At 60.2% G+C, this 11,776-nt stretch overlaps 2 protein-coding genes across 5 annotated transcripts; one reads left to right on the top strand and one right to left on the bottom strand.

The window, feature by feature from the left end:
* Positions 1-3,666: 3,666 nt before the first annotated feature.
* Positions 3,667-5,066, bottom strand: NME6 (NME/NM23 nucleoside diphosphate kinase 6). Its single transcript, XM_069102194.1, has 5 exons — positions 4,877-5,066; positions 4,452-4,554; positions 4,329-4,368; positions 4,071-4,231; positions 3,667-3,970 (listed from the first exon to the last, which is right to left on the bottom strand). Exons 1-5 carry the CDS (start codon positions 4,967-4,969, stop codon positions 3,804-3,806), a joined length of 564 nt encoding a protein of 187 aa, XP_068958295.1. The 5' UTR covers positions 4,970-5,066; the 3' UTR covers positions 3,667-3,803.
* Positions 5,067-5,430: 364 nt separating this feature from the next.
* LOC138172427 (rab-like protein 2A) lies at positions 5,431-10,918 on the top strand. 4 transcript variants are annotated; one of them, XM_069102192.1, is made up of 8 exons: positions 5,431-5,614; positions 6,063-6,092; positions 6,825-6,904; positions 7,474-7,553; positions 9,839-9,950; positions 10,058-10,155; positions 10,284-10,325; positions 10,439-10,918. In XM_069102192.1, the coding sequence occupies exons 1-8, from the start codon at positions 5,481-5,483 to the stop codon at positions 10,529-10,531; spliced, it is 669 nt and encodes a 222-aa protein (XP_068958293.1). In that variant the 5' UTR covers positions 5,431-5,480; the 3' UTR covers positions 10,532-10,918. The 4 variants fall into 4 exon arrangements, with proteins under 4 accessions (XP_068958293.1, XP_068958294.1, XP_068958291.1 ...); XM_069102193.1 differs by having other exon boundaries at positions 5,433-5,614; positions 10,451-10,918; XM_069102190.1 differs by having other exon boundaries at positions 5,433-5,614; positions 10,242-10,325.
* The last annotated feature ends 858 nt before the right edge of the window (positions 10,919-11,776 follow it).

The following is an 11,776-nucleotide window of genomic DNA, read 5'->3' as shown; positions in this document are numbered from 1 at the left end:
GCTCACTCCCAGAAGTTCTGAAGTTCCTCCCACTGCGGGATTCACAAATGCTGGATCTTAAGATTTGACATAAGCATGAGCTTGAAACAAGGCGCTAAGCACCTGTTTTCTTGCCAATATAAGGGGATCTTCAAATTCCATTGCTATCACAACATACTAAAGATAATAATGCCTTAAATAACAGACTAGGCCAATGGAGAAAGAGACACAAAAACTCACTGACCGCGCACTGCTAGTGAGCTCCCCGTGACCAGGGAAGTCTTTGAGTGCAGGGAGGGTCTGTGCTCCCGAGGCTGCTCAGGGCCCTTCCCTGGGTGGAGTGTCCCCTTTCCCACCCTCTGGTCTGTGACTCGGCTCCCTCCTGCCCCCAGATGAGGGCTCCCAGGGGCATCTGCAAGCTGGGCCATCTTGTCAATAGCTGTGACTGCACCACCTTCCCCAGGAGGTTCCCACACCCAGATAGCCTGTCCTGAGCCTTCCGACCATGTGTCCCATAGAGGGTGAAAGCAATGATCATCCCAGCTCTGATTTCTGTGACAAGTAGGGTTCACTCCCCCTCCCCAAGTCCACTGGGTCCTATTCCAAATCCACAGTTTTCTTGGGTTCAAACCTCTGGGCCTGACCGTTCATCTGTAAAATGAAGGGATTGGACTCTAAACCTAGGGAACTGCTTTATTAATGCAGTCTAAGGGTCTTTTAGCTTTCTTGAATCCCATATCACACTCAAGTCAAATGAAGCACATGGTCCACAGGGACCCCCAGATCCTTTTCAAAGGACCTAATGTCTCCATGCGCCTCCTAGTCTATATTCTTGCGGTTAGTTTTGCGAACCCAAACAGGTTTCCTGTTCAATTCCTCCTCATTGGATTCTGCCCATTTTTGGCTCCTGTGAGGGCAGGGTCTGCCACCTTGTGTTCCCAGGTTGATACCTCCCCACTACAAAGAGCGTGATGTCTGGGAGGGCTCCACCTCTGGCCTGCACTATGTCCCACGCTGGCACACACTGCCCATCTGTCCTCACCACCAGCACTCGAGGCCCGGCCTGAGAAGTGCCCACGGCTCCCCGTCTTGTTCCCTGTGACCAAAAGCCATGGCGGCCCAGTCACATTAAGACTGTCACACTTCCCAAAAGCCCAAACAGCTTAGGACATGCCCACTGATTTCCCCCTCCACTTCAGAACGCTGTAATGGGTTTGAAGCATTTCCCCATGCAAGGACAGTGCTGGGCGCTTGGCATAGAGTCCTCACTGCCCTCTGAGGGCATCTGACTCCGCTGCCCATTCAGCCCAGCACGGTTGTGGTCAGTGGCCCCGGGCAGGCCATCCAGACTCCTCTTCAACAATACCAGCGCCAGGAGGTTGGTGGTCATAGATTTAGAAGTGGTGGGTACTGGGGGCAGGTGAATGAAAGGTTATGGCCCAACACGGTGCGCCGCTCAACGAGGAACCAGTGCACAGGGGACTGTGCTCAGAGGTCCGGGGAACTGAGCGGGATCACAGAAGAGGACACCCAGGAACAAGGGAGGGCTGATTTGATCGTGGTCCCTGGGGTGGGGAAGGGAAGGGAGCTGTGCCTTGGAGCTGGTGGCCTTAAAGGAGGGGGCCAGTGAAGTATGGCTTTCTAGGCTTTCCTGGAAGCATCTTGGGAGGGACAGTTCCCATCAGGGTGGGACCCCATGGTGAAAGTCCCTTCATGATGGCAGGGTGACACCAGGAGCTATGATGGTGGCCTAAAGTGAGGCCAATCCCCAGATCCAATCCGAGCCCTTCCTCGGAACCCTGCTCTCCCTCTCAGCAGCGACTCCACTTGGGAAACCCTCAGCCTCCTGGCCGCCCCCTAACACTCTCTCCCATCACCCCTGTGCCTGGAATGCTCTCTCTCCTCCCCTCAGACCACTGACCTTCAAGTCCCAACTACATTCCCATCCTCCACAAGCCTTTCAGCCTCCCTCCCCCAGATCATCCCCCAATTGTCCTGCTTGTGGGTGCCTTTCTTGGCACCCCCAGCACTCAGCCCCGTGCCCAGTAATACAAGAAGCACGCTGACCACTTTTACATTTTATTCTTTCAGTCCCCATTCAGGACTTAACAGTCACGCCTTGTGAAACTTCCCCGTCGGGTCTGGTCTAAAGAATCTCCCCAAAACCCACTCTGTCTGATCATGGGAAATCCTCCTCTGCTCTCCAAGTCTCAGTGGAGGGTGAGCCCCCAAGGCAAGGCCCTGGGGACCCCCAGGCCTGAGTATGCACCTGCTCAAACTCCCTCCCAAGAGGACAGATTCTCTCAATTAGTCTCCATGACACCACTGGGTCCTCAGTGGGTAACAGCAGCAAGAAAGCTCTTTCATTCAGGGACTTCCTGGAACACTAAGGCGGCCCCCTGCTGGGTCCAGAGCCCAGGTCCACCAGGATTCAATGGACACCAGGAGATCCAGAAGCAGCCGTTGCTGCCCTGCCTGGGCTCACACAGCCCTCCTCAAGGGCACAAAGGCAAAGCTGATGGGGATAATCAGTCCCCCCCATCCAAGTTCATGACTGCCTGCTAGGCCCCATGAATGTCCAGTCCCCTGAGGGATTTGGGGCACAGCCGCATTCCTTCTCCTGGAACATCCAAAGGACCAGGGCAGCTCACAAAGCACTTGTGCTAAGCTCCAGCCCACACCTGGGAGGTAGTGCTCAGGACCAGTCAGCTGTGAGAAGGCACAAGCTGGGTCTTAACCACAGCTCTGTGAAGCCTCTGCTCAGGTGACAGAGAACCTGGAAGGTCACATGCTGGCCCAGCCTCTGCTAGCAGGACTTTGCCCCCTGGGGGTAGCCGGGTGAGGGCAGAAGCCAACAATGGGTTATTTGGGGAGCACAGTGGGGCTGGCACTGGGGGGGGGACAGACCGAAAGGAAATTTTGGTCTGCAATGGGGGTGCACCCAGGGGAAGGGAGGGCAGCAACAGAGAAGAGACCCTGCCAAGAGGACAGAAGCCGACACCTCCATGGGACACATGTGTAGACACACGAGGGACACGTGTGTAGACACACGAGGGACATGTAGAAGGGTGTCCTAGGAACCTGCCATCAGTGGAGGGCTCAGACCACGGTCCCCACGGGTAATGGGGGTGCGGGGCTGCTCCACTCAGGACAGAACCAAAACGGCCAGAAAAGGTCTGGGTGTGTTCCTGGGCTGAGCTCCAGGAAAGGGCAGGGGCCCGGATCTACTCTGAGCCCATCTGTGGGAAGGCCAGGGCTTGAGGACCCAAACCTGGCCAGCCAGGCTGGGGGAGGGTCCTTCCCACTATGGTAAAGCAGCCCCTGAGGGCAGAGCCGGGGTCAGGGAGGGGTCAACAAGGCCTTCTGAAGAGGGAGAGGGGATTGTGAAGGGTGAGCAGGAAAGGAAGTGAGGGTCTGAGAAAGATCAAGGGGGAAGGGTCATCTTTGGTGCTGAGGCGGTCTAAGCCACAGAGGTTGAGGTAGAGAAGACAGAGGGGCCCAACGGCCTGGGAGGTCGGCTGGGGCAGGAGCTGGGCACTGTCCCCCAGCGCCCAGCCGGAGAGAAGCCTGCTGCCTTTGAGGGAAGGGCATCTCTGCCGCTGGGGTCAGGGCCGCTGGAAGCCTCCCCCGGCCGGGCGTCCATCCCCATGGCAGTCACAACTCAGCCCGAGGATGACCGCTGGCTCTGCCCCACCTCACTCTTCTGAACAATAGCCCCGCCAGGTGGGCCCACTCCCCACTGCACAGAAGTCCATCCATGGGGCTGCCTTTGGCCCAGCCCCTGAAGCACCGACCCCACCGAGGCCGGCCTCGTCCACCCTCCCTCAGGACGGAGGCTGCAGGCCGGCTGAGGCCGCACAGTGAACGCCTCCTTCGGCATCATAGTACACGGGGCCTGAGCGCAGCCGGGGCTCCTCCTCTGCGTACCAGCGAGGCTCGCTGAAGTCTGGGAAGAAGGCTGCGATCTCTCTGCGGGCGGAGACCGCCGAGTCTGCGGAAGAGAGGGCAATGAGTCAGACAGCGCAGCGCGGGTGCGTCAGTCCTGCAGGGAGGGAAGCCCCCCAGCCCCAACCCCAAACCCGCCCACTCACCAGAGCCGTGCGTTGTGTTCCGCGTGTCCGTGAGCCCGAAGCTGCCCCGGATGGAGTGCGGGTCCAGGTAGCGCGCGCGGAACACCTGCGTGGGTCCCATCAGCGTCCTCCAGAGCTGGACGGCATCCTGGTGTGCCAGGATGTAGGCGCGGATGGGGCCGCTGCGGGAGATGACGGTGTGACCCCGAGCGAGGCGCCGGGTGGGGGGGCCCTCCCACGCACCCGCCCCCCCACCACCCCAGGCAGAAGCAGGGCTACCTGGCCATGAACTCCACCAAGCGCTGGTAGAAGAAGCGCCCTGCGGGAGAGACAGGAGCCGGGAGTCACTGGCATGGCGGGGGGCCGGCCCTCCCCCCCCACGCCGCGCCGGGCTGCACCCACCTGCGTGCTCCTGGTAAAAGCGCTGGCACTCCTCCCGCCTCCACACCACGTCTCGCGCCCGCACGATGAGGAGCTGGTGGCTCAGGATCCGCTGGTGGATGGCCTGGAAGGGACGTCCCCAGGGATGAGGGGTCGGGTCTGGGGCCCAGGCCCCCCCCCTCCCCCCGGCCTCCCAGGGATGTACGCAGCAGGCGCTTAATGTGTGCTGCCGCTGGGACCCTTGGCGCATTTATTGGGCGCCCTGCACAGAGGGGCACTGAGCCCACGCCAGGGCTAGGCGGCTTCTCCGGGGCCCGCGGGGGGAGGGGCTCCCTGAGTGGGGGCTGGGGCCCGTGCTCCTGACCCCACGCTAGGCCGCCCTCCCGGCCTGCGCCCCCCGTTCCCCTGCCTGGCCCGGGGCTCCCCCAGGCCGCCGCCGCCCTCACCTCCAGGATCAGGGGATGGGCCACGGCGTCCGGTTTGATCAGGGCCAGGGTGAGCTGGAGCAGGCCGGGAGCCCCGCGCCCCAGCGCCGCCATCGTCCGGCAGCGCGGAGGGGGGCACGGCCCGGACACGCAGCTGGCGGCCGGCGGCCACGGTCCTCCGCGGCGTGCTCCCGCGTGCTCGTGCGTCCCGCCGACGTCTTTCCCAGCCTGCCCCGTGCGTGCTCCAGCCTCTGTACGTGCTCCTCCCCCTTTACGTGCTCCTCCCAGTACGTACGACCTCCTCCGTACATCCTTCCCCCTCCCCGTACGTTCTCCTACGACCCTGGGCCCCTCCCTTGCGTCATTCTTACGTCCGTGCGTCCTCTCGTTCGCCCCGTGCTCCCTCCTCCCCCGTGCGTGCTTCTCTGACTCTGTACGTCCTTTCCCCCGCCCTCGCACCCGTGCGAGATCGCGCATGCGCACAGGGGTAGCAGGGGGTCCTTCGGGCAGTGCCAAAGGCAGCCTCTAGGGGGCCTTCTGCTTGTCCTTCCGGCGTCTGGCGCGGGCAGCCCCTGCGGTTGCATAGCAGCGGGGACGACGCTGCCGGGCCCGAGGCCGCGACGCCATGGCTGGGGAGCCCGCTGGGGCCGGGGCCGGGACCGGGACCGGCGCGGGGCCGGAGCTGGACCAGGAGAAGTACGACGCGGCCGAGAACGTCAAGATCATCTGCCTCGGGGACAGCGCCGTGGGCAAGTCCAAGTGCGTGGGGGGGCCTTGAACGCCAAGCCCAAAGGTGGGCGGGGGGCGCCCTCAATGCCGAGCTCAAGGGGTGGGCAGCCGTGAATGCCAAGTCCGGCGGGGGAGGGGGTGCCTTGAACGCTGATCCCAGAGGTGCAGAGAGGCCTTGAACGCCGAGTCCAGGAGTGGGTGAGTGGGAGCCCTGAATGCCAGACCCAGCAGAGGATCCTTCTCCATCCTCCCTTCATTCACTCCGTCCCGACCCAGACAGGGGCCCCGGGGTAGGCAGTTCCCAGGACTCGCGCCCGCCCGCTGCCCAGTGGGAGGCGGGTCCGGGGGCACCGGCGGGCAGGACACGGGCAGCGATGGGCCCGTGGGGGGGCGCTGCCGCCCACAGAGTAGATGGAACAGGGCAGACCCCCCGCGGGCACAGCGTGGGGCCGCTCACCGGCCGCTCTCGCACCCGCAGGCTCGTGGAGAGATTCCTCATGGACGGATTGTATCCTTCAAGCATCTCCCGGGGCTCCCCTCCCCCTTCGGGGACAGCATGACACGGGATGGCGCCCTTCCCTGTCGGGCCAGGGCCCCCAAGAGTGCAGAGCGGCCCCTGCCAGCCACTGGGCCCTCAGCTGGGTCCGACCCTGTCAGCAGCTGTCACCAACCCCCGGGGTCCCCAGCTGCTTCTCAGGGGATTGACCTCAGCTCTGGCCTCCTCTGCCTCTGCCCAGGCAGGGCTGGCCATGGAGAGCCTGGGCCTGGCCTCAGGGCAGCAGGAACAGCCCGCTCAAGCCTCAGCCCTTCCCTCTGTCTGTCTGTGCCTTCCTCCCCCCCCACACACACCTTTTTCTCTCTTTCCTCTCTATGTCTCTGACTGTCTCTGTCTCTTTCTCTCTCCCCCCATCTCTCTCCTCCTTTTCTCTATCTTTGTCTCTATCTCTCTTTCTGTCTCTGTCTCTCCCTCTCTCTGTCTCTGTCTCTCTGTGTCTCTGTCTTTGTCTCTCTCTCTTTCTCTCTCCCCCTATCCCTCTCTTTCCCCCACCCCACTCTCTTTTCCCTTCCTCCTTCCTTTGCCCTCTCCCTTGCAGTGATCTCATCAGCTCCCTGGGGTTCCATTGTCGTCTCCTAGGCAGGGAGCTCCCAATCCTTTTATTTGGCCTGTGTTTCTCTCCTGGGCTCCTGTCCCACACCCCCCACAGCCTGTTAGAGCCATCCTTAACCCGGGGGGTGGCAGCCGGCCCCAGCAGCTGTCCACCTATGCCCTGACCCTCTACAAACACACAGCCACTATCGATGGCAAAACCATCCTTGTAGGTGAGCAGCGTCTGCTGTTGGGGGGGGGGGGCTGGGGAGGAGGAGGGTGTTTGGAGGAGAGCTGGGTGAGGGGGCCTGGGGGAGTCCCCTCTGGCACCCCTGTGGAGCCATGAGCCCCCCTCCAGTTGAAGGTTCCCTGAGCAGAGCAGCCCACCCAAGGCCCTGGCTCTGGCTTGTGCCCACGGTGGCCGGAGGCTGACACAGCTTTTCTGTCCGCCGCTCACCGGCTTCTGATGTTGCTCAGCCCTGTCCATGGCCTGAACTCATCCACCTTCTGGGCTGCCCCAACCCTGTTTACACGGCCCCTGCTCTAGTCTCACCTCCACTATCCTGGTCCCTAGAGCCTTAGCCTATGTTCCAGCGAGCGCCCCCCAGCCTGTTGGGGCCAGTAAGGAGGGGGTTTGGGGGAGTTGGGAAGGGACGAGTTCAAGGGCAGAGGAGAAGGCATCAGGGGTGAGGCACGGGTCCCCAGGGCAGCCCTCCTGTGTGTGCTCACTTCCACTGACTTCTGCCCCATCCCCGGGTTCCTCTGGCTGGGCCATGCCCTGACATCTGTGCTCCTGCTGCAGATTTCTGGGACACTGCAGGCCAGGAGAGGTTTCAGAGCATGCACGCATCTTACTACCACAAGGCACATGCCTGCATCATGGTAGGTGGGGGAAGGGCTCACTCAGCAGGTCTCCGGGGATTGGTCTGGGCCACCATGGCAACTGTGACGGCTGGTGACCCCTGGGGGTGGGGGAGGGAGGCCCCTGACTCCTGGGGGAGGGGCCCTGGCTGCTGCTCCAAGGATCCTCCCCCAATCTCCAGACCCAGCTGACCCTTGAGCCCTGGCATTTGGTCAGATTTTGGAATTCTGCAGTTGCCCCTTGCATCCACACAAGATGGCCTCTGGCACCCTCAGAGCTTGAACAAGTTTGGGGCAGGGGCAAAGAATCCCTTGAGGCCAAACAGCCTGAACCTAGGGAGTGGGTCAGGCTGAGCTTGGATGCGGCCAAGGAGGAGAGCTGCTGAGGCACCCGGTGCCACCCCAGAGGGTCTGGGTCACAGCTCACAGGCTGATGGGTCTGTCTCTGTCCATGTGCTGGCCTGTGCTCCCTAGCACCCCCTCACCCCATCCCCGTTCACTCTGACCACAACGGGGTCCTCCTTTGTTCCCAGTGGGAGGATCCTTCCAGGAAGGCACTGGTCTGAGGGGACAGACAGGAGGCAGAGGTCCCCAAGGGCAGGTGCTGCCACCTTATGGGTCAGCCACCTGTGGCCTTTGAGGCCCAGAGAAAAGCCCCCAACTTGGCTCTCTCCCCTCCCACTTTTCTCCATTCAGCCCCTTGGGGCAAGGCAGAGGGCAGTGCTCTCAGAGCATGGTTTCTCCCCATATCTGCTGCCTGACTGCCCATGGAGAGATTTCAGGGAGGTTGGCCTTGGATGCGAAGAGCCACCCCCTGATTTCAGCACCCACGGTTCCTCTGTAATGCATCTGTCTGCTGCAATGCCTCTAGCAGTGAATTAAAATCTGAGAAGGGCGATGTCCAGGACAGATGAGGCCAGGCACTCATCTCCACCCCACCTTTAGGGAAATGCTGCCTGGGCCCTTCTTGTTGGGGGGGTAGGAGTGAGGTGGTCAGAGGAGTGAGTGAGGGCCTCTAGAGCATGTTGGCTGGAGCTGCGACCCTGGGACCTGGGCCTGAGAATAGTAATTGTCTGTCCACTTTGTCCTCCCACCTTGCAGTGTCCACCAAGGACACACGTTCTGTTCAATGGACGGTCTTAGCTGCCTAGGACCCTGGGAGGTGTCCTTCCTGATTTCCAACTGTGACACTCTCTGCTTGGCTGCATGGCTTGGCTGCATCCCATAAAGCCCTGTCCATGAGCACCCCATCTAATGGGTTCCTGAGTCCCAGAGAAGAACATGGGCAGGATGCTTCATGTGACTCAGGGAAGGCACCTTGGGCTCAGGTCTGCTAGGAGGTCTCCTCCCACCAGAGACACAGGCATTCTCCCCAGGTCCTTGCTGGCCCCCTGAGGCTTCCAAGACAGGAAGAGGTGCACCCCAGGCCCTTCAGGCCTGGCCTCTGTGGCCCAGCTTAGGCTCTCCTTCCTGCCCCAGGCTTCATTCTCTGTCAATGGTCAGAAGGAAAGTTGACCCCTCCATGTGGGTGCTTCCTGGGAGCACCTCCCCTCCCCCCCAGTGCTGACTTTGAGATGATGCCCATCCTAGTGCCAGCTGTCATGGCCAGGCCGGATTCACTAGAGGGGGCAGATGCAATGTCAGGAAACCAAGCAAGGTCCCACTCGGAGCCTTGGCAGGTCGGGGACTGGGGGAGGCAGGGGCATGGACCTGGTTAGTCTGTTCTTGAATAATCCTACCTTTGGGAATGGTTGAACCTGGGGATGTTCAAGTCCTGGGGGACCTTTTGGGGGATGAAGAGAAGAGCCAAGAGCCAGGATGGGCCTGCAGCAGGTGGGCAGGTACCCTGAGCATCTCAAGCTTCTGTGTTCCACATGGGGACCGGTGGCAGTGCGGAGATGGGCATTCCGTGTCAGTCTTCCAAGCTGCCTTGCCCTCGAGCTCCCTTCTGCCTGGGATGGGCGAGCTCGGGTGGTAGTTAATGAATGTTTGCTGATTGATTGATGGATATGTGTCCCATCTTCACCGGGCCCTTCCTGCCCACTGCACATCTGGAACTGGGCTGAGCTTTACCCAGGGTTCTGGGGCTTGTTGAGGATGTTCCTCCGACAAACAAAGGGGAAGGTCCTAAGTCCTAAGAAGGTCTGGTCTGGCCCAATTGCAGTCTCCTGCTGCATTCAGGGCTTCCTGTACCCTCCAGCTCATTTCCAGCCATGCCCCTTCAATTCCCGCCCCCGTGTCTGAAGGGCTCCGGGGGTGAGAAGGGGGGTGCGCCTTGAGCTGCTTGGCGCCTTCTTCTCCCACAGGTGTTCGATGTGCAGAGAAAGGTCACCTACAAGAACTTGGGCACGTGGTATTCGGAGCTTCGAGAGTTCCGCCCTGAGATTCCTTGCATCGTGGTGGCCAATAAGATTGATGGTGGGAGCCGGCCCTCGTGGTGGGGGGAGAGGGTGGGACCAGGCTGCCCTGGGATCCCCGCACCCCCTCCCTTCCACCACCTGCAATGACCCTCACTCCCCCTCCAGCCGACGCCAACGTGACCCAGAAAAGCTTCAACTTCGCCAGGAGGTTTTCGCTGCCGCTGTACTTTGTGTCGGCCGCCAACGGCACCAATGTTGTCAAGGTAGCTTGTGGGGATGGGCCCGATGGGTGAGCAGGGTCTCAGGGAGGCGCCCCTGCCTTTGAGGACCTGCCTTTTCTTCTCCCCAGCTCTTCAACGATGCTATCCGTTTGGCGGTTTCTTACAAACAGAATTCCCGAGACTTCATGGACGAGGTTTTACAAGAGCTTGAGGTGGGTGGTTAATAGGGCTCCGCAGCTGGGGGAGCGTCCTTTCCTCCCTCCCTGCCTGCCCCCTACTTCCTCCGACTTCGGACCTGTCTCAGGCAGGTCTGTCTCACCTACAGCTTTTCTCACAGAACTTTGAGCTGGAGAAGAAAGTGGAATCCAAGTCGGACCTTGAACAGAGTGAAACCGTCAGCAACCTTCCATCCCCCTGAGTGCCCGTCTGCCCTCCCGTCTCCTCACAATCCCAGCGCCCTGCGGAGACTGGACTTCTCCTAAGCAGCCTGGGGCCCACCAGCCCAGCTTTGCCAACTCCCCCCTACTCGCCTCTACCCTTTACCCAGCTTTCTAGGCATCGGGATATGGCAGGAGGAGCACAGAGACCCCAAGCCAGAAGGGATGGAGGAGGGTCAGTAATAGGACCCATCCTGGAGATGGAGACGTGATGGAGAGTCTGTCTCCTTCACATCCCAGACTGGAGCAGGGATACCCCCAGGGCAAGATGTGGGGGTCTACCATCCCCCTCCATTTGGAGTGGGCCAACAAGAGCGATGACCGTGATGTTCTAGGAACAGAAAATTAAATATTTTTTTCAACATTGACCTTGGGGCTAAACAGATTCTTAACTTTGTGATCAACCTCTCCACTACACCCCCCCCACCCCAAACCCCCCTGTATTCACACAAAGTCCTGGATCTCCTTGCCTACACACACACACACACACTGGTGGGTGGGTCAGACTGGACTCAGGCCCAGCCCCTCCATCCTGGGCATCCTGGCATCTTCTGGTGGCCATGGCACCACAGAACCACTGTTATGGCTGCCTAGGGCTTGGTTGGCCTTAGCTCTTCTCTCCCTCTTCAGGACTAGCAGTCAGTGGTGGTGACCAACTTCGGGTCTAGTTAGTGATATCAGTGAAGGACCCCCACATCTGCCTCATCCACAGCCAGGGTTTCTTGGGAAGTACCTAGGGACTCCTCTCCCCTCTCCGGTATACATGGCTGGGAGCCAGCCCAGGTGTCCAGAGATCTGTGACCTTGGAAGCTATGAGAGCATCTGGCAAGGTGGGCTAGGGATTCATAGCTGTGACCAATAGGCCTAATAAACCAAGCATTTATTAAGCACCCTACTACATGCCAGGCACTGTACTAAGACCCAAATGAAACTCCCTGCCCTCTAGGGGCTTCTAGTCTTTCCAGGAAAACAAGAGGCAGCTAGAAAATAAACCAGGTAAATAAATGACTGGTGGGAAGCCACTAGGTGGTGCAGTAGATAGAAGATGGAGCCTGGAGTCAGGAAGACCTGAGTTCAGATCCACTCTCAGACACTATGACCCTGTGTAGTGCTAAAGCCACATCTACAGTGCCTGTGATCATGATAAAGACCGTGACTACAAGTATACGTGACGTTAGATCACAAAATATACCAGATTCTCCAGAGAGAAGACAGGACTGAAGCAT

The sequence above is a fragment of the Petaurus breviceps genome, unplaced genomic scaffold, assembly GCF_028583685.1.
Source record: "Petaurus breviceps papuanus isolate PSGF00001 unplaced genomic scaffold, PetGlider_PUasm1.0 534, whole genome shotgun sequence".
NCBI classification, from domain to species: domain Eukaryota; kingdom Metazoa; phylum Chordata; class Mammalia; order Diprotodontia; family Petauridae; genus Petaurus; species Petaurus breviceps.
This window is presented reverse-complemented; position numbering and strand designations above follow the sequence as displayed.